A 25,268-nucleotide genomic window follows, 5' to 3' on the forward strand; every position below is an offset into this window, starting at 1 on the left:
TATTTGAGAGTTCATCACTGGTAAGAGGTTGAAGACGGTCAAGTGAAGATCTAGGCTTTGGGGTAGACTACTTTTGGGGTTTTTATCACTTTATTTCTTAACATTGTTTTCCCTTAAACTATTTTTTTAGATTACTATCATGTGTAACTAAATTCGGGATTCTGGATTTTAGTAACTCTTTTGGTATATACAAATTCCATAGGGTACCAACTTAAAAGCAAAGGACAAAAGCAAAAAGTAACTAAAAAGTAAAAGTGGTCCAAGAAAAAGTGAATTCTGATGTTTTCTTCTTCAACAAGTATGCATAAAATTTAAATGAACATAAACTCCATGGATGAACTCAGATTCACAGCTTCAAACATAAGATCCATAAATTAAAAGCTTAACTCAAAGATTAACATCTAATAACTCCAGATTACTCCTACTGACTAACATGCAAGGTGGCGACAGTGACGTAAAATGAAAAACTCATGCACAAAACCTTAAACCGAAACAAAGAAACTCGAAATTCAGTTAACAAACTCAGATCTAGCCTACTCAAACGAAAACATGCTTAAACACTTAGAAAATAAACGCGATAACTATATCTAAGCTACCTAGGCAGAATGAAACAGATTCGAACCAAAAGAGATGCATAAAACAAACTTCATTACTAAAAGCGTTTGGATCTCAACAAAATACTTCAAAAGATAACAAAGAGTTAAGTTATGCAACAGATCCAACGAAAGTAAGCAAGTAGATTTAAACTAAGAAAGTGATTAAAGATTGTTTTGCCACTCCGGACAATAAAATTGCTACTACTAAGAGATGAACTGGCTGGAACGATGGATGATGATTCTCCGGTGGATGTCTGGAACTTCAGGTGACCATGGTTGTGGTGAGGAACGAGAAGAATGTGGAAAATGCTGAAGGAACTGATCTTCAGAGAGAGAATTCTAACTAAGTGTAGTGGCCGAACTCCTTCTCTCTCTCCAAGTGGCTCCTTTTATAGGGAGGTTTGCCCTTACTTTTAGGGTAGACTTCCTTAGTGAAATGACTCTTTTGCCCTTGTTTATGGTTGATCATCCCAGCAATCCTTCTTCTCCATCTCGAGCCTTCTCTCTGGCATACATCATGGTCAGTATTGCACCCTTCTAGCGCTCTTTTCACCTGAGTTGTTTGAACCTTCTCCTACTGACTTGGACCCTTTTCCTGCACACTTAAGCAACTTCCTTGCGGATACGACTTATCACATAACTAGTGTGACTCGTTCTATCGAAGTATAAATTGTGCTAGGGTATTGTAGTTGTAATCTGTATAACCATAACTGTGCATGCACATCTCTGGAATTCTCATATCTCATATATTTTACCTCTAGTTTTAGTTGCAATTAGCTATTTACTGCTTTCCGCAATCTTGTTTTCAAAAGTTTTCATAAAAACCATTGTTTCTCCGAATAGTAAAAGAAGCTTAGTAGAAGGTAGTCAGTCGGTGATTTTATTCCCCGTGTTCGACAACCTGATACTGACCTTTAGCTATACCAGATCTACCCTGTATACTTGCAGGCATTTTTAGTGCTAATAAAAAGTGCATCAAAGGACAGTTATAATAGTGTTAGTGGATAGTGGGACCCATGTTATTATTAGTGTTTAATGGTGGGTCCTAGTGGTATAAGTTGTAAAATAAATTGATGCATATGGATAATGAGTTTGAGAGAACTTTCCATAAATGGAAATGGGATAATTTTATGGGACTGATGAAAAGGGAAAGTATCTTTAGTTTTATGTAGATGGATAGAAGAAAATCTTTGAAACGCATATACAAACTAAACCCTATATATATTACTCCCTTAGCCTCATAATAGATGTCATACTTTTTTTTTGTTTGACATCTTTGAAATCATGTCCGTATAGAGCAGAAGAATATAATTTCAACTTAGTAAAAAGAATTTAGTCATGTATAAAAAGTAAAAGGCAACGAGAATGAACATCGTGAATTGTCGAGAACACTACGTAACCGTGACTTTGGACATAATTGTGAAACGAACTATTTCCCAAGATTTTCTTTATTATGCACAAAAGAGACGGAAGATGGTGAACCTCCCTTGTAGATTACGAAAACGATTTTAGTCAATAGTTTTTACCTTAATTCCAGCAAAGTGGTTATCTGCACTTTTCCCATCTAGTCTCTCGTAGTGTCATATTAATGGTGGTCTAGTTAGTATTATTGTATACGAATTATTTTTATTAGAGGCAAGATAGATTCTCAATTGTTCCATCCATCATGCACGACTGCTCTTAGCATATTCTCCAGTCTTTTTGAATTATTCTTTCCTATTGTTCGTCTGTAACTGGGTGAAATGTCGTGCTCAAATTTAGTTTAGTGCCCAGTTCCTTTTAAAAGCCTTTCAAAAGTCTCGATGTGATACTGGATCTCAATTTGATGTGATGGTCAATGATTAGCCATTGAAAATAATTCTTAAATTTAGTTTGGGCAAACATGCCATAAAGTCCTTTGTTACACCTTTTCCAAGAATGCAGGGATGCCCCTTTTCGTACCATCCCACCATATTTCTTTTTGATATCGTTGATACATCTTGGTGCTTTTAGGGTGGGTGGTGTAAGAGTTATCGTGTGCCTTACTCATTATTTTGTTCCTAAGCTCATTGTTTTATGGCACACATAATTTTCCTTCAAGGTGACGACATTATATGCTCCCTCCCTAAAGAATTTTTAATCAACTATTTGCACCTTGGCCCGAATTTTTTTTTTTCCGGGCGTCATCTTGACTTGGTGCATTTATAATACTTGTTCGTTTGATTCACACCTTGAAATGACTCATGTTTATAAGCAGTCGCCACATTTTATAATTTCAGGTGGTGACCCACCTTTAGTTTACTTAAAATGAACCTACCCTCATGTTTTGGAACACTCTTGATTGACTGCAGTTTCCCCCTTGATTCATTTGGGGTGAAAGCAATATTTCGACCCTATGCTAACTCACCTATTTGTTTTTCTTAAACATGAATTGATGGCAAACTCTTTTATTGTATGAGTAGTTCCCATCTCAATTCCACTACAGTTAGTTTCTCATGCTTCTAGCTTTTCTACAACTCCACGTTTAAACGTACAGTTAGTTTCCTCCCTTAATTAGTTTACACTAGTTGTCTCCTTTTGTCCCCTCAAATTACCTATAAATCTTGAGAATTTATTGATTTGGCTTCGTTGTCATGAGTTATATCCTCATTTTCTACAACTTCTTCCACCTAGAAATCTCCTAACAAGAAAATTTTCAAACTTTGAGAGTATAGGTAAGACCTTTGCAGCTTTTCTTCTCTTCTTATCTTGAGTGGACGTGACGAGTCCAACTGTATATAGTTTCCACGCTTCTTGAAAACTTATTTGTACAATCTACCGATGAGGGCCTGACACGAAGTTGGTAAAAGATAAATGTTAGCACCAAACGCGATAAATGAAATATTGATGTCGTACAACGAATACGTGTTAGGATCAAGGAAGCGCAAACTAACACCAAATTTTAAGCTGATGCGTGTCGATCTGAGTTGAAAAAAATAAAATAGGAGATAAGGTATTTGTTCTAACGTACGTCAAGGCCACGTTTTATTGGAGCTTAGGAAATCGTCGAAGAAACGAGAACAACAACATTATCTCTTTGTGCTACCCGAGTTACTCATATAAAGAGTATATCAAATTTCGGGATGAAATTTTATTTAAGGTGGGTGGAATGTAACCTCCCAACTTTTCTTATTCTTTTTAGTTGTTCTCGAAAGGACGTAAATTTTCAAGCCGAATTAAATCTATGTTTACTTTCGATGCTTAAATGATCAAGAGGAGTTTAAGATTTCGTTTAGTATTTGGAATAACACGGAGTATTAAATGTTAAAGAAATGATCTTAGGTTACTAAGCTTTGGGCCTAAAAATATAAAAGACATGTTGGGCCATAGAAATTGCAAATTTAATTACAATCTTTTAGTTTGAGTCCACTTAGGAGCCCAATCTCATCCTTCTTGTATACTGCCACTTGTTAGTTTTCTCTTCCTACAAAATGTTACTTCAACCTCCTCCTTCCACCTCCTACTTCTATTTCATGTACATTTTAATTCACCGATCAAACATCCCATTAAATCTCCCAGCGAATATTCACCATTTATACATGTCTCCTTTACATTTCCTCTTCCAAATTCACAAATGAAATTCAAGCAAAGAAACGAGGGAATGAGCAGAGAATTTCCAAGAGGGTTTATAAAGCTTTGCCCTGAAGTTTCGATTTACAGTAGGCAATCTTCCTCTCAACTTTTTATTTTATTTTCTATATCATTACATGAAGCATAACTTGCACAAATCATGAAGAATAAATCAGCAATTGTCCCCGAACCACCAAAGCTACTGAACTTGACAACAACAATAGCATAACTTGTCAGCAAGCTTGAAGTACCATAACTGGAACATGATAATTTCCAAACCTTAGTTAAATGTAAAAGAAACAAAAAGAGCAAGAGTAAGGACGTAGCTTCTGGTCAAGGGGCTGACCGACGGCAACGCAAATCTGAGCCAGCAGCAACAAGCCGCGACAATGATAGCTCGGCAGTGAGTTTCCACGGAAAGCGACAGCGACGAGCTTGCTGGAAAAACGGGCGCTCATTGCGAGAGACGGCGGGCCCTGTGCAGAGGAGATGGACGTGGCGTTGTGAACGGCCGAGCAGCTGGAGACGGGTCAGGGACTTTGCAAATCCAGAAACCGTAATCAGCGAGGTGGAATTGGTTGGAGACGGTACTGAGACGTCAAGCGTCCAGAATCACCGAGAGAGAGAAGAAAAGACTTGGTTCTCTCTGAATTTCACATCTGAGAGAGATGAGAAACTGAGGTGCGCCAATGAGGAGCCGTCGACGGCCTGATGGCGTCGACTGGAGCACTCGTCGGCGGCGGTGGTTGAGAGAAAGAGGAAGAGAAGCATATATGCGATTTCTGTGGTTTTCAAATTGTGGGAGAAGGAGAAGACGACGTGTAAAATTTGATGAAATAATTTAATTATGTTGGAATCCTTTGGCAAATTAATTAAGTAATTGAAGGGAACTTGGGCAATGTAATGTTTTGAGTGAAAACTTAGGCTGAGGGATTTAAATATTTGTGTTAGAGATGAAAAAAATATAAAGATTGATTGGATTAATCAATTACTTCTTGTTGGAGATATTACTCAATTCCTGAAGTAAATAATTCGCGAATTGTTTCTTTTCCGAAATAAATTATTGAAATGGATAGAGCGCTTAATTAAAATTCTTTTTTTAAAAAAAAAAATTAACTCCTATATGAAGGAGGAAATTACAAATAAACTCCTAAGAAATGAGGAAATTACCTCTGACATCAAAAGGGCTCGAACTCGGCACCTCATACATTGATGTTCTAAGCTCATTGCCGCTAGAACAAAGGCTCTGGACGAGCGCTTAATTAAAATTCATGATCTAATTAATTAATTGCATCTTTATCCACGAGTGTAATGGGGCCGAGGGTGTAGGATTTTGGGGACGTGCGACGTCGAGCGGCTGCGTAAATTGAAAGAGAAAGTAAGTATTTAACACAACTCTGATTTAATTATTGTACAAGAATTTTACAATGTACCTAAGAAAAAACAAAGAACAAAATCAAAACACATACATGATACATGCATTCTAAGTAGATATTTTCCTTTTGTCTGATTAAGTATATGTTATTGTTTTCAAAAGGCTATATTGACGAGCAATTTATAGTCGGAGTAAGGAAAGTCAAGTTAAGAAAAAATATGAAAAATATGGATGAAAAATGTGAAAATATGAACTTATTTTGTTGTTTATGCCCTTACCATAAATTATTTATTTTATGTGTATGGAGCCTATCTGTTTGGTTGAAAAATAAGAATCGAATTCGGGTCCGAGTGAGGATGGTGTCCCTACTCGGATTAGTGTACACAGGTGACCGTGGAAGGTGGCCACCTTCTACGGCACAAAGATAATGTAGTGGAGGCTGTTGGGAGGTGGCCACCTCCCCGGCTGGAGAAAGATGTAGGTGACCGTGGGAGAGCACCATCTCCACGGCACTTGGTGTTCAAATATGGCAGAAGTACAGAAAGAACTTAGACTGATCAGTCGAACTTTAGCTCACAAAGAATTTAGTAAGCTCGGGCCTTTTAAGAGAAAACTCTCGAGTGTTACTGTGATGGCATGACAATATTTTCATTTTATGTATGTATATTTCGGCAATGCGTTCACTGAGTATTTTTATACTCAGCTCTGCATATATTTCTAAATGTGCAGGTTGAGCAGTGACGGTGGAGAATGCTGAGTAGAGTTATGATTTTCCTTTTATTTTTAAGTAGAGGCTCTCGGCGGTGCATGTTTCCATACATGTGACCGTGTTCATTCCGCTGCATACTAAGGTTATAGATAGCATCGATTGTCCTTCCATACTCTGATAAATATCTATTGATGAATAAGGTTTTGAATTTTGAAAAGTAAGATTTTCATTCAAATTATAGTGATTAAGAGTTAAATTGAAGTTGTTTCCCTTAATTTCTAATTGAATATTCAGTCATTGTTTATCCCTTTCTGTTCCCCTTTTCTTATTTTCCACCCCTAGTCACGGTTTCCCGGCTTTACTATCCTTAGCCAAGTGCGGTCGTGACACCGCTTATCCTGTTAACCCATTCGGACTGGCCTAAATATCCAGGTTCTAAATTCAAGTTAAAAACCTATAGTCCTAATCCTTTAATTTTAACTCGTGGAGTTTAGATTGGGTTGACATCCCTAATATTTAATACTTCCTTCGTTCCTTGTTAATAGAGGCGTTTCTTTTTGGCACGGAGTTTAAGAATAGTGTGTTAAGTGAACAGTGAATAAAGTAAAAGAGATGAAGAGAGAAAAAAGTAAGAAAGATGGTTACTTTTTACCAATAATAGAAACGATTCAATTAACTTGGAACCTCCCAAAATAGTAAAATAAGTCTATTAATATGGAAGGGAGAGAGTAACAAATGAAGATAGAAATTAAAAGTACAATGTAACTCGTGCAAAGACATACTCCCTCCGTTTCTTCATAGTTGAGGCGGAACTTTTTGGCATGAAGTTTTAGAAATGAATGTTGGGTGTGTTACGTAAATAGATAAAAAAGTAAGAGAGAGAAAAATGTAGAAAGAATAAAGTATAAAGTGAATAAAATAGAGAGAATAAAGTAAGAGAGAGTAAAGTAAGAAAGAGAAAAAAGTTACCATATATAAAAATGACTCAACTATGAAAAAACTTTCCGAAATGAAAAAATGACTCAATTACACTATATTGGTTCACGTCATGTTACTTAAAAATAATACAACTTCCTTTTCATAAAAGCTGTCTGCAAAGACATACAAGAGAATTTGTTTCTATATTGTTCCATGTACTGTTACTTCGTAAAAGATTTCTCACATTCTTTTTTTATTTATCACTTAAAAATGTCACATTTTTATTTTTAACAAAGTTCTCTCTTATATTGTTAGTATGTTTAGCCCGTCATCTATGTGCCTATTTATATAGAAGTATGGCACATAACTCTGTAATCCAAAAATAAATCTAAATATAATCTGTTCTCTATTCCCTGCCCGTGAGTGTAGCCAACACAACGTTGGTGAACCACGTAAATCTGTATCTCTTTACGTTTTTGTGTTTGTTCTAGTTTTAGCTTTCAGCTCCTTCGGATCCTCCCGTTGATCGAGATCTGGATTCAATCTTTCTTTCTTCTGAGAGAAAGAGGCTTTTCAGAATACTTGCCTTGATCAATTTTGTCTCCATTACACAATTGCTCTATTATGTCATAACACATATAATATACACCCTTCCGTCCTACTAAAGATGACACACTTTCCTTTTTAATTTGTCTCAAACAAGATGACTCAATACTAAAAATGGAAACACCTTTATCTCTATTTTATTCTTCCTCTCTTACTTTACGCTCTCCACACAACACACAAAATAAAATTGCATAAAATCTCGTGCCGCCTAAAGAAGGGATCATCTTCCTTGAGACGGAGGGAGTATATATATACTCCCTGTGTCCCACCAATTTCCTTTGTAGTTTGTCTCAACCAAGATGATCCATTACTAAAATTGGAAACACATTTATTTCTATTTTATTCAATCTCTCTTACTTTATTCTCTACCCTTGCAAACAAAATAAAGTCATATAAAATCTCATTTTTCAACATTTCTTATTATACCACAAATGTGATATCTCATATTTTATGAGATGGGGGAGTATGTGTTTCAAATAGTAATATTTCGTTGATGTGTTTCAGTTATGCGTGTGAATTACTCATTCTCCAAATAGTCAATTGGATGATACTTATGAGTACAAAATCAAGTTTCCAACACACAATGGATACCCATTCATATAACCCCTTCTGATTCTCATTAGAAGTTATACTTTGCTATTTTTATTCAGTCATGGTTACAAGTATTATTCCTCTTTTATTTTATTATTTTTAGCAAGTGAAACCTATATTTTATTAACTCTACCTATAGACATTTTATAATAAAATCAATATATACAAATAAGATTCATATTTCACTAACTTTTTCAACTATTTTAATTTTAAATCTACAAAAAAATAAAACGTATAATAGAGACAGGAAGGGATAACTTCTTAATAAAACATAGATTAAGTATTTGATGGACGGGATGATTAAACAAGTAAAAAGTTAATTCGTTCATTAAAACTAAAAAGTAGATTAGTTTGAATAATTTTTTATTCCCTCCTCCCATTGGTGTGTCATCGTTTCTAACACAAATTTTAAAAAAATGTTAAGAAAAGTGTGCGGAAGAAAATTAGTAGAATATAAGTTCTAGTTTTAAACAATATATGAATAGAACGTGGACCTCTTGCCATTTATAATAACAACGAACTAGGACTCTTATTCATGAATTGACCAAAATAAAAAACGGGAGTCCTATTAATCAATATACTACTTGTGTAAACACCCACCTTCCCCCTATATAATGAGGTTCAACATGGTGACGTTGGACTCAACAACGACATCCACATCGATTTCACCATGGCAACCCTTCTTGAGAGCTTTAAGATATCCCCACGGCCCGGCGGGTCGCCAGAGTCCGTCCCCCTCGTGTTCTTCGATATGCTGTGGTACGGTTTCGCGGCGAATCAAAGCGTTCTCTTCTTTGATTTCCCATGTTCAAAACCACATTTCTTAGACACTATTGTTCCTCAGCTAAAGCAATCTCTCTCCCTCACTCTCACCTATTTCCTCCCCCTCGCCGGAAACATCATCCACCCTCTAACTCCAGCCGAAAAGCCCGTTTTACGTTACCAAGCAGCAGACTCCGTTTCTCTAACGGTTTCTGAATCCGACGCTGATTTCCGCTACCTGACCGGAAATCAGCAACGGAATTGCGACGAATTTTACGAATTCGTTCCTCTTCTGCCCCGGGCAGTGGCTTCCGAAGCCGCGATTTCCTGCCCGGTTTTGGCTCTCCAGGTGACCTTGTTTCCGGGGAAGGGACTGGCAATCGGGATCGTGACTCATCACGCGATCGCTGACGCCAGCACCGTCGTTTCTTTTATGCAGGCGTGGGGCCTGATCAACCGAATCGGCTTGGATGCGGAAAACATCCAGGCTGATTTGGCTGAATCCAATCTGTTGCCATCTTTCGCTAGAGAATTAGCAACAGATCTCAACGGATTGGATTCGCTATATTGGGATTTAATAATTAAGGAGTGTTGTGCGGTCGAGCCGCCGCCGCCCGTGGCCCTTCCGACCAACAAGGTCCGGGCCACGCTCGTGGTGAAGATGGATGAGATCAAAGCACTTAAAGAATTCGTGCTTGCCCGGGGCGTAGCCCACGTGTCATCGTTCACCGTGGTGTGCGCGCTCTTCTGGGCGTGCGCGGCCAGAGCGAGCGACGACGACGTGGCGGAGGACGAGGTGGAGTGTTTCGGGTTCACGGTGGACTGCCGGGGGAGGTTGAAGCCGCCGTTGCCGGCAAATTACTTCGGCAACTGCGTGGTGCTGGCGAGGGCGGAGCTGAGGCACGGCGAGGTGAAGGGGGCGGAGGGGTTTGTGGCGGCAGCGAGGGCCATCGGGGCGGCGGTTAAGGAGAGTGCCAACAGGGAGAAGGGGGTTTTGGATGGGGCGGAGGATTGGCCGGCGGAGTATGCCGGATTGATTGGAAAGAGGCAGTTTGGGGTGGCGGGGTCGCCGCGGTTCGATTTCTACGCGGTGGATTTCGGGTGGGGGAAGCCGGAGAAGTTTGAGCCGCTGTTTATAGACGGAGGGAACTCGATTTCACTCTGCAAATCGAGATATTTCGAAGGAGGTGTGGAAATCGGTTTCTCAAAGCCAAAACTTGAGATGGAATCATTTGCCAAAGTTTTCAGTGAGATTCTCAACGATTTGTTGGGCTGAATTTGTCAGTGTTGAATAAAATAAAAGCAGGGACATTAATTTGGATGTCTGTTGTGAAAATGCATGTGTGTTGATTGGAGGCAATAATTATAATACAATCTAATCTTTGTGTTTGTTTACATTTTTGTTTGTTTCGACTCAATGACTCTATTCCATCGCAATAGAACTTCATAGGAGTATTAGATTTCAAACATTTTCAAAATTGTAATTTTTCAAAGTGAAGCTGGAGTTTCAAACAATTTCCTATCCCACTAAAATTAATACCCTAAAGTTCACGAATTACTAATAAATACAGTATCATGTTACATGAAGTTATGTGCTATTGATTTTTTATATTGGTTGGAAAGACATGGAAAATTTAATGACTAAACGTCAAGTCTCGTCAATTCCTTGGTAACCACTCTGTGAAATTGTGATTTATATGGATTTTAGTACTATATGATTTTGATAGTATTACTTTTGCTATGTATCGAACTATTGGAAAAAAACATCCGGGCCGATCCGGTTGATCATGGTCCACGCCTGAATAAAAGAAACAACGGTGTTGGCGTCGACGATGGTGTACCATAGCATATCGAAGAACACGAGCAGGACGGACTCCGGCGACCTGCCCGGCCGTGGGGGTATCTTGGAGCTCTCGAGAATGGTTGTCATGGATGTTGAGTCCAACTTAGCCTTATAAAACATCAGTATATAAGGCCACGGTGGGTGTTGACTTTATTTGAGTGATAATATAGAAAATGCTTCAAGTAAATCTACCTTTGATCATACCATTGACTAATTGGACCATGAGTAGAGTACTGAGTTATTCATACCTAACATATGATTTAACTGAAATATTTTATTATTGAAGTTTTGTAGATGACCAAATACTTTGCTTTTAATATAAACTATTACTCCCGTGCTATGCACGGACTAGGATATTTTCAAAATATTGATAATTTTTATATGATTGAAACACAACTATAAACAATATCATTATATGAAAATTATGAACAAAAAATCATAGCAAATAATAACAATGAAAAAAATGAGTAAAATGAAAGTTATATGAGAATAAAAATATTTAAAAATTAATATTGAAACATAGTAATAAACATGAAATAATTAATTCAAAATATAATATTCAAACATTGACCATGTATTTATTCCGTAAATTTCATTGTTTTAAATTTTAATCATTTCTAAAACCTTTTATGTGGCAACCGAGATGCTGCAAAACCATCACAGCTAGCATATTTTGTTTTCCGGCCCACCTAATCATTATGTATATAATAACAATGAATAAAATGAGTAATAAAATTAAAGTCATATGAGAATTAAAAATATATACAAATAAATATTAAAAGATACTAATAAATTTGAAATAATTAATCACAAAAACGATAAAAAAAAAATATGTTAGTTCTTTCTCTCCCAACAAAATTCATTTATATGCTAAAATATTGGAGTATATATTTTAATTCACACATTTTGCTAACCTTCCACTCACTCTTTAAATTATATATTTTTAATTCATTTAAATTATATCCACTCACTCATGTTTAAATTATATTTATATTTTTAATTTAAAATGTTATAAACATCTATAAGACTTTACAATGAAAAAAATCAACTCACCCCATTCAAGGAGAACTTTCTCATAGAACACAATAGATAACTCAGTGTGTGCAAGGCTGAAATCACCAAAATAAACAGGAGGGTTAGAATGAGAATATTAAGTAATACAGTATTGAGTGCAATTGTTATCTGCAAAGTTTAGTTATTAAGAAACAGAGGAATGGAGATGTTTTTTTCCTCGCATTTGTTCAATATCTAAGCCGGTGATATAAATCTTCAAAAACTGAAAATGAAAGTGAAGTTATAAAGAATTTCTTAGCTTCTGGCACAAACTGAAATTACTCATCCAGTATTAATTCAAGGTTGCAAACTCATATATATACCTGAGTGCCCACAATCGAAGATAAGAAGTTGTGTTTGAAACAACCCCAAGAACAGTGTGTATAAGCTAATGTACAAAAACTTGACTTAACTCAAACTCCTCATGACTGTGGCCATGGCAATCATCGTGGTTTGCCCCTGATTGAAGAATCTCCTCTGTCCCTGGAAGGGATGCATAGGCCTCTCCCTGGTGCCTCTGAGAGTCACAACGATAAAAAGAAAAGAAAAATGAAATGATAAATAAAATGCTACAATAAATTAATGGTGGGAAAATAACATAAGAGAATTTGAAATTGCATACCTCATGTTGCGTCCTTAGAAGGAAAGGCTTTGGAAGTAGCATCCATGAGACAGACACAGACTTACCATGTGTTTATGCTATTCTTCAAGAACAGGGAGGATCCACTCCAAATGGATAAGTGTCTCATCCTTTGATCAAGCCAATAGTGGAAGCCTCACTGCAGTTAAGAAAGTTGAGCATACAAGAGGAAGCATGCAACATAATATAATATCTATCTTAAAAGGACATTTTCCTAAATACCCTCAAAACTCCACTTTTATATATTATATAGTTTTCACTACATATATAATGTACGTAGCTCGTGAAACTAATACTATATATTAGTGAGACTTAGAGCATCTCCATCCATACTTTTTGGCAAGAGCATGGATGTGGGCCGGACCCACTTTTATCATTTCTTACTCCCTGCTCTTTGGTAAGAGCACAACACTCACATCCATGCTCTTCCGTAAGGACATGCTCAAGGGTCCCACCACTCTATTATTCATTTTTTTTAAAAATATTCCACAATATTAAAATGCAATACAAATACCCAAAATACTATTATTACTAATTACTAAAAAAATAAAAATTACATAACTAAAATCCTAAAAATTAAAAATTACAAAATTAAATTCATAAAATTAAAAAAAAACCCACTACTCGAGGCCGAAATGATATCGTTGATATCCATTTTTGAATTTAGAGAGGGTTTGAATGAGAGGGGAAGATGTAGATGAGTTGTACGAAAAAATGATTTATGAATGTGTGTATTTATAGATGATTTTGGGATTAAAATTTTTTAAAAAAAAATCAAAAAAATTTCAAAAAACGTTAATAAAACGGCTATATATATTCTTGGGAATCTGAATTTTTTTTATTTTTGGTATTATTTTCGATTTTTAAAAAACAATGAAAGAAAATGCTAACGGCCAATAGAAACGCGTCACGTCGCCCTGCTCAACGGCACGAATGTGCTCGATGCATCGAGCAGAGCCGTGCCGTCGGCAAGAGCACAGCGGCGAACAGGGGCATGTCGTGCCGACGGCACGGACGCCGTCCTTCCCCACAAGCACCGATGGGGATGCTCTTACGTTTCACTAATTTTTTCAACCTACTTTATTACATTTCTTAAAATTCATGTTAGGTCAATATGAGACATATTAAGGGACGGATGGAGTAGCACTTTTGCATAAATAGTTGTCTATTTCGTAAGGACTTTTTGCTAGCTAACTTGTTCTATAATTCTTTAAGTATGTCCAATACTTTTAGAGCGCAAAATAATATTTCGTCCCCAAGGTTTTTGTTGATCCCTTGTCTCTTTTTCTTGTTACTTCTTTAGATTCTTAATTATGTGCGATGTTGGAGGTCCTGCTTTGTTGCTAGTTGTGTTGATGGGTTTTGTCTTTCTCTAGTTTCTACTAGGAGGTGTGGTTTCTCTGATAGTTGGTGTCTTGGTCGTTTTGTTTCTTCTTTATGTTTCACCTTGTTTTGTTTGGAATTTGTGATAGCCTGACCGTTGCTCGCCGAAATGGTTTGAGCATCATTTATATATCAACTAGGATTGTCAAATCGTGCGGGTTGGATCATTATCGTGTCACCCTATTATCGACCCAACCCAATAAGGTCAAAACCCAACCCATTCCGAAATCACCGGGTTCTTATTGTGTCCCAACCCAACGGGTTCGTGTCGGATTCATGCGTGTTATCGTGTACCCAAAAAAAAGTCAACCCTCTGTTAATGATAGTCAATTAGCTTGACACGACACGATAACGATTAAAACATAATGTTATTATACGATTTAAACATTATATTACATGATAAAATAAAAAATTACCAAATTAAAATAATTATTTTCTTAATCAAAATAATAAAATTAAAGTATAGTAATGTTAAATCTAAATAATAAAATTAAATCATCAAAAAATTAATTTTAAATAAAATCTAAGCATAATATTTTCTTAAAATTCATAAAAAATTAATTAATATTTTTTAATTAATAAAATTAAAGTATAGTATTTTCTAATTAATTAAAATTAAAGTATAATATTTTTCAAATTAATTAAAATTAAAGTATAATATTTCTTAATCAACAAAAATAACTAAAATTAAAGTTTAATAATTTTTTAATTAATAGCAAGTAATTTATTTTTTCTTAACGTATAACACTAACCCGACCCGACCCGACCCGTTATCTTCGGGTTCTTATTGGGTCGACCCTATAAGGACCCAAATCCTAAACGTGCATGCGTGTTCATGTCGTGTTAACTTTGTGCGGGTTGGTGTCATATTATCGTATGTATCAAAAATTGTGAGCCCTAATATCATAGTAATATTAACATGTTTTTTAATATACTATTGTTAAACTCTCCCACTTTTTTATAAAAGTAGGTCTAGTTTCTTGATAAATACGAAATTTACATGCTTTTGGAGCTACACTTTGATCAATGTTGTGTGCAACGACGGACCCAGGTGGGGTCGGGCGGGGTCGGGCGACCCCACCGTCGGTCCGTGACAACTGCTTGGGAAGCTCTATAATCCGCCCTCCGACCCACGGCAGCTCCGCCTTCCGACCCCACATACGACAATTCCGCCTCTACGGGAACAAGAGAATACATAAGAAGAGAGTAGAGAAATCATTTGTTTTGGATTATAATAAGGAAATTTAGAGAAGAAGAATAAATTTAAGGATACTATAAAATTTTAGTGAAGAGGAAGCTCCATTGATGAATTTTGAGTTTGAAAAAAGCTGTAAACTAGTTATAAGTTGCATAATAATTGGAAGAAGATAGGGGCGGCGATTTAGCAAATCTAGGAATATTTTTTTTATTTATGACTTTTATTTCATTATATTTTAGTTTTAAGATATAAACTAGTAATTAATAGTATATTTACTATATGTTTGTTTATTTTGTGTAACTAATTTAGCTTTGGTAGATCATATAAATATGTTAAATATTAAAAAAATGTTTATAGTTAATTGATTTATTTCAAGTTTTATAAATTTTGTTAACAAAAACATAATAAGAACAACAAAAATGATAAAAATTATTATTTAATATATATTATATAATTATTATTTAAATATGATATACTATTAAATTTTCGGTCCGACCCCACGAGCTATATTTTTTGGGTCCGTCATTGGTTGTGTGTATAACATATAAATTATAGTCTATTATTGCATAGTATATTATTGATGTTTTCGTATTTTAATGTGTCTAGTGTTCCGATGAGTTTTGATTGCAAATTGAAGAAACAGAGAATGTACCAGAATAGCAGTAAAAATTGGCCATTGCCGTTAAAAGATAAATCTTGTTATAAGTTTCCTTTTGAAATTTCCTAGGCGAAAAATAAAAGAATGGATTTTGTGAGAAAATAATTTAAATTTTTTACATACACTAATTCAAGCGGATTCACTAAAATAAAAATAATTAAATCATTTACAAATTGTATTGCCTCGGCGTTTTTCATCTTCGATTGTCCAACTCCACAATTTCTCTCTCTCAACATATGAAATGAGAGAGAGATTTCTGCTGTGGATATAATTGACCTCTCAATTTTTGAAGTTTCTTGAAAGTGATTGACAGAAATGGGGAATGTTTTTGTGAAGAAACCGAAGATCACGGAGGTGGACAGAGCGATTCTTTCCCTCAAAACTCAAAGGCGCAAGCTTGGTCAATACCAGCAGCAGGTGCGATTTCATTCTGCATCACTCATTGTTTATTAATCTTAATGTATTGGGGTTTTGATGGATTCTTACTTTTTGAAGGATTTTGTTTCTTAAATTTGAGATTTTGTGGTGCTCTGCAAATTTATCATCTTAATTTTATGTGGAATTTTATCAGTCGAATTTCCCCTTTGATTGGCGCTGCGAATTTGTAATGGAATTGATGTAGTGATATTGAAAGGGTACCATCGGATCATGATCTATGATTTGAATAATTGTTAATTTTGTGTTTTTCTGAATTAACTTTTTGATGTAATGTTTCTATATTAAAGGGCTGTGTGGTTTGCAAGCTTGTATGTCATAATTGTATTTGTACTATGTTTGGTTCATGAGATTGAATCTCGCAACTTAATCGTAGATGGATAGTCCTATCATAATAAGCCATAGCCACCCTCCTCCAACTAAAATAATCCCACAACTTAATCCTAGATGTATAATGTGTCATGCTCATGCCAACCGAACGACACCTAAAAGGGTGGAATGTTGCACCTAACTGGAACCATATCGATGATTGGATATTAATCTCTAGTATTGGATTATTATTTTGTTTGAAAATGTAATAGATGTTAATGTTATATATGCGCATAACTTGGGAACAACGGTTGTAAGCCAAAAGGGTTCGGTTTTATTTAACGACGGATGGAACTTATTCATTAAGTGGTGCAAGTGTTTGTGGTTCATCAAGTAGCACTAGTACTCTATATGTGATGTGATTGTAATGACCTTGTGATGATCTTTCGTATGAGCAAATATCAACCAAATTGATGATATTTTGGCCATGACCGAAGAGCTAAGATTGTGTACTATTTGACAAAACTTCACTTTAAGTTGGAGATTTTAGAAATCATCAATGACCGCTACGCAGTAAGTATGCTGATTCGGTTTCTGTCTAGTCATTAAAACTTAATCTACTTGTAAGTAGCAATGATCATTAGGTAGTAATTACACTGGCTCATTCTCATTGTCATTGTCATTGTCATTGTTAAGTGAAGATTTCTCTATCACAATCCAGCAGTGCTCAGTGTTAATATCATTATGCTGTGTCGTTATTATACTCGTTATCTGTCTGTCTAATGTCTATGATTTGTATTAACACATCTGATACTTTCAGCTAGAGGCTGTCATTGATGCTGAAAAGCAGGCTGCAAAAGATTTACTTCGGGAAAAGAAGAAAGACAGGGCATTGTTAGCATTGAAAAAGAAGAAGGTTCAAGAAGACTTATTAAAGCAAGTTGATGGTTGGCTTATCAATGTAGAGCAGCAAGTAAGTTTACATTGGCCAGGTTCTCTTCGTCTCGTTGTTTCTTCATTTTGGTGGAAGGTTTCTTATACCTATTAAAATTGACATGTACTTCTCCTGGATTGGTGGCCGCAGTTAGCAGATGTCGAACTGGCAAGCAAGCAAAAGGCAGTTTTTGAGAGTTTGAAGTCTGGAAATATTGCAGTTAAAGCGATGCAAAGTGAGATAAGCCTTGATGATGTTCAAAAACTGATGGATGATTCTGCTGAGGCAAAAGCTTATCAAGAAGTGAGTGCCACTATCTTGTCTTCCCGTTCTTTAACTGATCGCAACATGGTTTATTTTCATTAAAGATTTAAATGGTTTATGCTCCTAGCACTATCAAATGCTCTTTAACTAGAAACTCCAAATGAGATTATGTCGTTTTCAGCATGTCAAAAATGATTTTATCATTTGACTACCATCTGTGCTCCTTGACGAGATTTGTGCTATATTCTTTTTCTTTTTCTTTTTCTGGCCAAGCGAGTGCAGATTCATTTTAACTGGTCGGCGCTGAGAAGCATTATCACGATGGTTGAGCAGTTTTTTTGAGTATATTTATTATTGCGTTAGAAACCGAGTATCGTATGCCTAGCAATCTCTTTTTAAGTGGTTAAATACCTGTTGATCATTAATTCTTTTGTTACTCATCCGGTCTTATACATACATCCGAACCTGTTAGAGAAAAGAAGCAAATGGAGTTGGATGGTATTGCCTAACCTCAAATTAAATTGAATATTGAATAGATACTGATAAACAATCCCTTTACAAGGCCAATCCTCTAACGATGTCCTATGGTAAATTACTGTCCTTAAACTATACTCAAGATTCAACATCCCTCAGATCTCAAGGAGACATATTTATAAGAATCTTAAAAGTAAGAAAATAAAGATAATGTTAACGGTAGATTTGTAGACTTACATTTAAAGAATGACTTCTAGACTTCTAAAAATTACAGATAGACTTCTAGCTCTTGATGCGTATCAGAACCTTGCAAGGCATATTGCCTAATTAAAGAAGAAATTGGATTGCACATAATATGATTTGTCATGAGGCCTGTATTATCTTTCTATTTAGTATATTTTTTCCTCTATTTTCCAATGAGTCTATACACTCTGATTTTATTTGTTTTATATATTTTTCTGGTAAAGGAAATTAATGCCATTCTGGGAGAGAAGCTATCAACTGAAGATGAAGAGGAAGTTTTAGCTGAATTCGAGACTCTAGAGGCTCAGGTCCATATTATGTTTTCTTGTGCCATACTTATCATATTTGCTTCAGTTATCAGTTTGGAATTCAACATGGCAGTACCTATAGTATTAGAACATTATTGTCCAATTTATTATGCGTAATATTCCCTCCGTCCCAAGCTAGTTGATGCAATTCTTTTGGGCATGAGATTTTGGAAACTGATGTTTAAAGGTCAAATGAAGAGAGAGTAAAGTATGAAAGAGAAAAAGTAAGAGAGATAGAGAGAGGATAAAGTTATTGCCTAAAAAGGAAATGAAGCAAGTAGCTTGGGACAACCGAACATTGAATATGGAGCAAGTAGCTTGGGACGGAGGGAGTAGTTTTATGGCAAGCATGATACTTTCTCTACAGACTTGTAGGATATACTATAATTGGCTCATTCCAATCTGTGTGCGCCTTTTATCCAAGTTTCATACATTATATTTGTGCTGGCACGATGGGATATCGCCGTAAATCAAAACTATTGTATATTTGATCTTCAACATGAAAGGTATACGTGTATATATATAAAATTGCTGTGAACCAAAGGAACTTCTGGTGTCTTGCAGTTAACACTCGCGGATATGCCCAAAGTTCCGTCAGCAGCACCCTCTACTCAAGAACAAGAAGATGAGCTGGACCTTCCTGACGTGCCAACCAAAGCTCCGGCCATGTCAGAAGCCGTTGCGCATTCTTCATCTGAAATTTCTGAACATAGAAAGGGTCTCTCTCTCTCTCTCTCTCTCTCTCTCTCTGTCTCTCTGTCTCTCTCTCTCTCTCTCTCTCTCTCTCCATCAATAAGGCCTGACAGTTATACCCTCTTTGTATTGACTTACAGTTCTGGAAGAACCACTACCTGCTTAATATACAGAGCGCTTAATGTTGTTGAATAGCAGGTAGTAAAGATCAATGGTCACAGGCCTTGTTTATGCCAGCGATGCGCATTTTATATTGACTTGATTTTACACTATACCTCGATGTTTTCAGATGACCGGTATTGCTTCTGCCCATTTCGTACGATAGTACGTGTTCCATTTCTTTTTCTGCATATGCAGACATTTTGTAAATTATCCTGAATATATGAGATCATGTCTACAATATATCAAGATTCAGATGACTGGTATTGCTTCTTTTTCTAAATTTGCTGACATTTTGTAAATTGTCCTGAAATCTAAATATGTGATTAATGATTCTTGTTTGCTACTGTTTCATGCTAGATTCTGATCTGTAACATTTTGATCAAAGAAATGGATACATAAAAAAAGTTGTTTAAAATAAATGAACGAGATCAATAATCATACTCAGCCAGTCAGTCAGCCTCTTCCTTATAATAGTACCACTAATTAAATTCGTACAACAAGAAAGAGATAATATCTCTAGTTTTCATGAACACTTTTTTAATAAAAAGGCATGCCCTAAATAGTTTTTCATTTGCTGTATAATCAAAAGATGATGAAATTCATCATATTACACCCAATGGGGCCATATATATTTCAAATTCCTCTAACATGGATATAACAAAAAAAAAACATTTGTTTTGTGCATTTACTCTACAAACAAAACAAGATTTCAAGTTTTGGATTGAGCCTCAATCAATCCAGATAAAACAGAGTGACAATCTTCCGCATGTTCTTCGCCTCTTGACACGTCTCCATGAGCAACCTACTGTCATGAAAGGCGAAACAAATGACCTGCTGCACTTGAGATATGATGTCCATGTTACACAACCTGCGACAATAAGTTTCGCAAATTCACATGAGTGAAATCTTGATTGCGAGATTCACTTTTAGATGGGAGCGAGACAGTAGAGTCAACGAAAAAAAAGTACTACCTGCTAGCCTCTATCAATGGAAGATTATCGTTGTAAGGCTTCTCTATCACATGTTTTACCTGTAAACCAAAGAAAAGAAGACGGCACAGGATTTCGAAATTAATTTCTACACAGTTTTAAAGTAGATGAACATAAAAGGAATCACAATAGCTCTTTCATGGAGATGCGAAAACACAACATTTGAAAGAACATTATGCCAAAATTATTGATTCCGGCAAATTTAGCATTAACCATATCTCCAGATGACCAGTTCTTACTTTGGAAAGTAGCTCCTGACTCTCTGGAGGCTGCTTTTTCAAACTTTGCGGAAGTATCACAGTTAGCAGCTCTGGTTTTTCAGCTCGAAGAGCTCCTCTAATAACAGCAGCATTAGTCCCTGAAGCTCCTGAAGTGAAGATATGGTTTTTCTAGAAACAAAGCAATAGAAAATACACACGAAAAAATTCATCAGGAGAGCACCAGAGCATATGAGATTGAAAAAAAGATCTTTAAGTAATGGGATACTAAGCGTTTGGTTTTGGGTATCGCATATGAATAAGGATTTTCATTTAGAGGCAAAATAATGTTTGGAAATTGTAAATTTTGAGGACATAAAAAGCAACCAAGTTAAGGATTAAAAGGTTTGGTTTAACGATGCATATACGTAATACTTGAATAAATTTTGAGGACATACAGTTATGACCAGTGCATAGCTGAGAATCTCAATGAGTTCTTGGTGCATAAACCCCATGTTTCGTGTGCCAAAGAAACCAATTGCTCTGGGGCCTTGTTGTTGAATTGCTAGTAATTCCTGTATTTAAAACAAAACAATCCATTATTATATGTTTGATGTATTTTAATCAATAAAGAGCAAACAAAATCCTGATTGGAATCATCTGATAAGAGTGTACGCCACAGTTGCATCATGATTTTGAGTGCTCTTCTGCTCAGGTCTAGTTTAAGACGCTACTCATTTTTGCATGTATCAATAGAAGTTATTTTTATCAAACTAGGCGAACGGAATAGATAAATTATTATAAAAAAAGATATGCACCAAGAACTACACTTGTGTTTAGTCTCAAAGGTAGGGATTCTTTACAAGGTAGTTACCCCATATTCAAGGTAGTTATCATTTATACCAAACAAGAGTCATGGTCATGAATCATGATTAGTACCAGAATTTCGTTAAACTGCACGGCACAAATTCCACTTTCAAAAAACTGAGGTATATATTTATCGTTCAAGTATGTTCACATAACAAATTGCAATCTTATGTCACCAATGAGATATTATTTATTACTATGAGCCAACAAATAGTTTCTCGGTTTATATATCACAGAAGGCTTAGACAAGTGATTTCAGTATCTCTTTTAGTGGGATAATCATAATTACATGATTGGACTATGAGTTGCATACATGTCTTTGTAGAACCAAAACATGCTTGGTTCACACATCTATAGTAGAGGTTAAAAATTGACAACCAACTAAAATATGAAAAGCAAAAAATCCATATGAGAGAGAAATAGATAGCAACGTAAACATAACAAGAATTTTAAAAATCAATACAGCAAATAAAGAGATTCATATAAATAAACAAGCACAAAAGCTCATTTATATCAACATTCTTGTCACTGTAAATTATTTGTACGTAGAAATTCAAAGACCATGTATATTTGAAGAACAGGCAAACCATATACCATGAGTCGAATGAGTCACTCACAAATAACCGAGCATCGTCTAATGTAATGAGATGTAGATTTGCGGATACCTGCAGATAGTCTACATCAGGGGCAGGTCTATACTCAGACACCATAACAGCTCCAGAACCTTCAACAATAGACTGAGCTTGAGTTGGAATCTGAGTCGAGACTTCTTCATCTGAGCCTAGCATCTGGATCTCATTCTTGTCTCCTTCTACAAATTCCCCTATGCTTTGCTGTACCCCATCATATCCACAAAGCAACTATACCACCACATAGAAAACACAGGCCCCTGGTAGTAAATGATTAGTGAAAACCAACTGATGCGTGGAAATATATGTATAAGACAAGTGGATTTCGCTAGAACACCACAACATGAATGGAATTTGTGTTCCACGTATGTAAGAGTTGGCAAGGTTGTTACAGAAAAATGGCCTTATATTCATCATTCATCATGGAATCATCCAGTCCTTAAATTGCTCACATGTATTAGTAAGGCCTAATGCACAATTATTGTAGATGACATCATAAGAAATCTCAGTGAAGACTCCAAGCAGCTCATCCAAATACGTTGGCATGATCATTTAAAATTTGACGTATGGACTAACAGCTTGTGTTCATAAGATGATACATTTAATACTGAAATCCTGTTTTCTGCCTAAACTTCTCTTTTAGGATCATTGATGGTATAAAGTATCTTACTTTCAGAATAACTAAACATATAGGCCAGACCCAACAAACTTAACGACATTACAAACACATTCAACCAACACTATATGGACAAAGAAACGTCCAAATAAGTTATATTGTCAAAGGAACATTTGGCAGGAAGTAGAAATGGTTGGAGGGACCCAAAAGGATATCATTACATAAGTTAAGTTTATGATATCGAACGTAGCCGGACTTCTATGACTCAGTGGGCCCTGGAGTCGTATTAGGAGTATTCTCAATAATTTAAAAAACTGGAACATTTATTTAACTCAAAACTGAATACTATAATCCACAGCTAGTATTTCGACTAACATCTTACGATTCTTAATACAAAATTAGTTTCTCTACATACACGTAACTTATTACTAACTTAGAAAGTCCTGTCGTTCATACAATAAGAATCATGTGATAGAACAATCAATTCTTCTTCAGCTCACAGCCAAGTACATTATCATTCTTAAGTACGCATAGATTCAGCCGGATCAACAAACTAAGAACGAATCACATCCACTTTTTCAAGCTATCCATTGCACATGCATATGATGCAACATTTAATGCCATTACACGAATAAACTCCACTTTCAGAAATCTGAATTAACATATGAGCTTCTCAAATTGTAAATTGATCAAAACACAGTTGAGAATTTCTTACAAAAATTAATTCTTTCATTAAAGAACATGTGCACCAATTAGATTAATATTCATTAACTATCAGAGCCATCAGGCTTCAACAGCTTCCAACTACCAAACTAGTTTGATTCAACAGACTATCTTCTCAAGCTCGGATATTGTTACTCCTCCAGTATAAATCAATCAGCTTTTACCTAACTAATGAACAAGTCATGCAGCTTAATGCATTTTTAATGCCCTTTAACAATTAAAACCAATTCATACAATACAATTCAACTATGCAAAAACTGAATTGGCAACAATGTGAATAACAATATCCACTTCCCACCTATTTTCCCTTGAACAAATCCCAGGTCTAGATCAGCACAACAAAAATCTAATGGAAAACCTAAAACACAGAACAAGAACACATCAAACAAAGAGAAACGACAGATAAATCCACCAAATTATACAAAGCTGGAATCTTTTTCCATTAGAAAACAAAACTTTCAAGGCCCATTTCCCAAAAAATTAGATAGGAAAAGGGGCAAAAGAGGGGGAGAGATGAACAAAGAAAATACCTTTTTTCTCGGTAAAGAACAGTAGCAGGAAGGGGCAAATCTGCCATGCCCAAGCGAAGGGGAGGAGAGAGAAACGAAATGGGTGAAACTAGTAGCAGTAGCTGGAATGGGAATTGCTGTGGTGAAGTGAGGGAGTCTGAATGATTGAAAATGCGGAGGTCTCAATGATGGCGTTGTCATCTCTTCTCCCCTTTTCTCGCTCTGAAAAATGTTTAATTCATGGAGTATTCGGTTTTGCAATTGGTTGGTTGAGGCTGTTGGAGAATCTGCTTCCGTTGCCTTTCTTGTAAAAGCTCTTTAGCGAGGATATGATTTGAGGGAAAAGGGATGACTCTTTTTCGATTCTTCCGTTTTCATGTTTTCATTTATTAATTGGAGTGAAAAATAGGAGTTCAAAAATATTGTTATTACTATTTCTCTTAGTTGGAACTTTCTCATAATTTTAAGGAAGGAAAAATAGCTTGAAATAAATTTTTTAGCGAAGTTTAATAACTGACATGGCTCACCGGACGTCCTAAGCATAACCCATGAAAATTGGACAAACACAATGTTCTTAAAATAGCAAAACGTGGTTGTTCATATTCTCCCAAAATCAATCGGCTAGGAAATACTTACATTTTATGGGAAATCCATGCATCTATCAAAGTATCAGATTTTGGGGAAAATTCATGATTTGTAAGACTATTTTTCCTAATTCTAATGCAATACTTTTGAATTTTACCAATTTTATCTATGTAAAAAGAATAAGATGCCATAAAATCTTATAAATAATAACTATATTTTGCAATTAATTCCCAAACATTTAAAATCCCAACAAACGTTACATTCCTTGGCGCATTCAATCACTACATTATTCGTTGGACTCAAAGTTTTATCTCACTTCTTACTTAAAACATCATCCACAATTCAGCATTCGTGTATTAACAATTTTAAAACAAAAGATAAAAAGATAACAAAGATAGAAAAAAGAAAATG

General features: G+C 35.6%; 3 protein-coding genes, 1 long non-coding RNA gene and 1 pseudogene across 6 annotated transcripts; 2 read left to right on the plus strand and 3 right to left on the minus strand.

The window, feature by feature from the left end:
* Nucleotides 1-4,392: 4,392 nt before the first annotated feature.
* Nucleotides 4,393-5,109, minus strand: LOC125208420. The gene is made up of 2 exons (XR_007174113.1): nucleotides 4,531-5,109; nucleotides 4,393-4,440 (listed from the first exon to the last, which is right to left on the minus strand). It is a non-coding gene; the product is annotated as an uncharacterized LOC125208420 (long non-coding RNA).
* A 3,933-nt stretch (nucleotides 5,110-9,042) lies between these two features.
* LOC125204679 (anthocyanin 5-aromatic acyltransferase-like) lies at nucleotides 9,043-10,540 on the plus strand. The gene has a single exon (XM_048103388.1). The coding sequence runs from the start codon at nucleotides 9,054-9,056 to the stop codon at nucleotides 10,419-10,421; it is 1,368 nt and encodes a 455-aa protein (XP_047959345.1). The 5' UTR covers nucleotides 9,043-9,053; the 3' UTR covers nucleotides 10,422-10,540.
* Nucleotides 10,541-11,997: 1,457 nt separating this feature from the next.
* LOC125206135 lies at nucleotides 11,998-13,103 on the minus strand (annotated as a pseudogene).
* Nucleotides 13,104-16,089: 2,986 nt separating this feature from the next.
* LOC125203822 (vacuolar protein sorting-associated protein 20 homolog 2-like) lies at nucleotides 16,090-19,999 on the plus strand. Of its 2 annotated transcripts, XM_048102293.1 has the most exons (7): nucleotides 16,090-16,337; nucleotides 17,485-17,637; nucleotides 17,749-17,901; nucleotides 18,804-18,887; nucleotides 19,452-19,605; nucleotides 19,721-19,778; nucleotides 19,870-19,999. In XM_048102293.1, the coding sequence occupies exons 1-6, from the start codon at nucleotides 16,236-16,238 to the stop codon at nucleotides 19,744-19,746; spliced, it is 672 nt and encodes a 223-aa protein (XP_047958250.1). In that variant the 5' UTR covers nucleotides 16,090-16,235; the 3' UTR covers nucleotides 19,747-19,778; nucleotides 19,870-19,999. The 2 variants fall into 2 exon arrangements, with proteins under 2 accessions (XP_047958250.1, XP_047958249.1); XM_048102292.1 differs by having other exon boundaries at nucleotides 16,091-16,337; nucleotides 19,721-19,999.
* A 294-nt stretch (nucleotides 20,000-20,293) lies between these two features.
* Nucleotides 20,294-24,641, minus strand: LOC125203553. Of its 2 annotated transcripts, none has more exons than XM_048101928.1 (6): nucleotides 24,294-24,641; nucleotides 22,461-22,655; nucleotides 21,387-21,503; nucleotides 20,971-21,120; nucleotides 20,714-20,772; nucleotides 20,294-20,610 (listed from the first exon to the last, which is right to left on the minus strand). In XM_048101928.1, the coding sequence occupies exons 1-6, from the start codon at nucleotides 24,471-24,473 to the stop codon at nucleotides 20,475-20,477; spliced, it is 837 nt and encodes a 278-aa protein (XP_047957885.1). In that variant the 5' UTR covers nucleotides 24,474-24,641; the 3' UTR covers nucleotides 20,294-20,474. The 2 variants fall into 2 exon arrangements, with proteins under 2 accessions (XP_047957885.1, XP_047957886.1); XM_048101929.1 differs by having other exon boundaries at nucleotides 22,461-22,684; nucleotides 24,294-24,425.
* Nucleotides 24,642-25,268: the final 627 nt, after the last annotated feature.

Source organism: Salvia hispanica, chromosome 2, assembly GCF_023119035.1.
Source record: "Salvia hispanica cultivar TCC Black 2014 chromosome 2, UniMelb_Shisp_WGS_1.0, whole genome shotgun sequence".
Lineage (NCBI taxonomy): Eukaryota > Viridiplantae > Streptophyta > Magnoliopsida > Lamiales > Lamiaceae > Salvia > Salvia hispanica.

Bases quoted from the DNA above. Each gene is read 5' to 3' on its own strand.
- LOC125204679 (XM_048103388.1), top strand. From the start codon at position 9,054: ATGGCAACCCTTCTTGAGAGCTTTAAGATATCCCCACGGCCCGGCGGG.
- LOC125203822 (XM_048102293.1), top strand. From the start codon at position 16,236: ATGGGGAATGTTTTTGTGAAGAAACCGAAGATCACGGAGGTGGACAGA. The intron at 16,338-17,484 runs GTGCGATTTCAT...TGATACTTTCAG, and splicing joins TTGGTCAATACCAGCAGCAG to CTAGAGGCTGTCATTGATGC. The intron at 17,638-17,748 runs GTAAGTTTACAT...TGGTGGCCGCAG, and splicing joins TTATCAATGTAGAGCAGCAA to TTAGCAGATGTCGAACTGGC.
- LOC125203553 (XM_048101928.1), bottom strand. From the start codon at position 24,473: ATGACAACGCCATCATTGAGACCTCCGCATTTTCAATCATTCAGACTC. The intron at 21,121-21,386 runs GTATGTCCTCAA...CTTTGTTTCTAG, and splicing joins GCTATGCACTGGTCATAACT to AAAAACCATATCTTCACTTC. The intron at 20,611-20,713 runs GTAGTACTTTTT...TTATTGTCGCAG, and splicing joins CCATTGATAGAGGCTAGCAG to GTTGTGTAACATGGACATCA.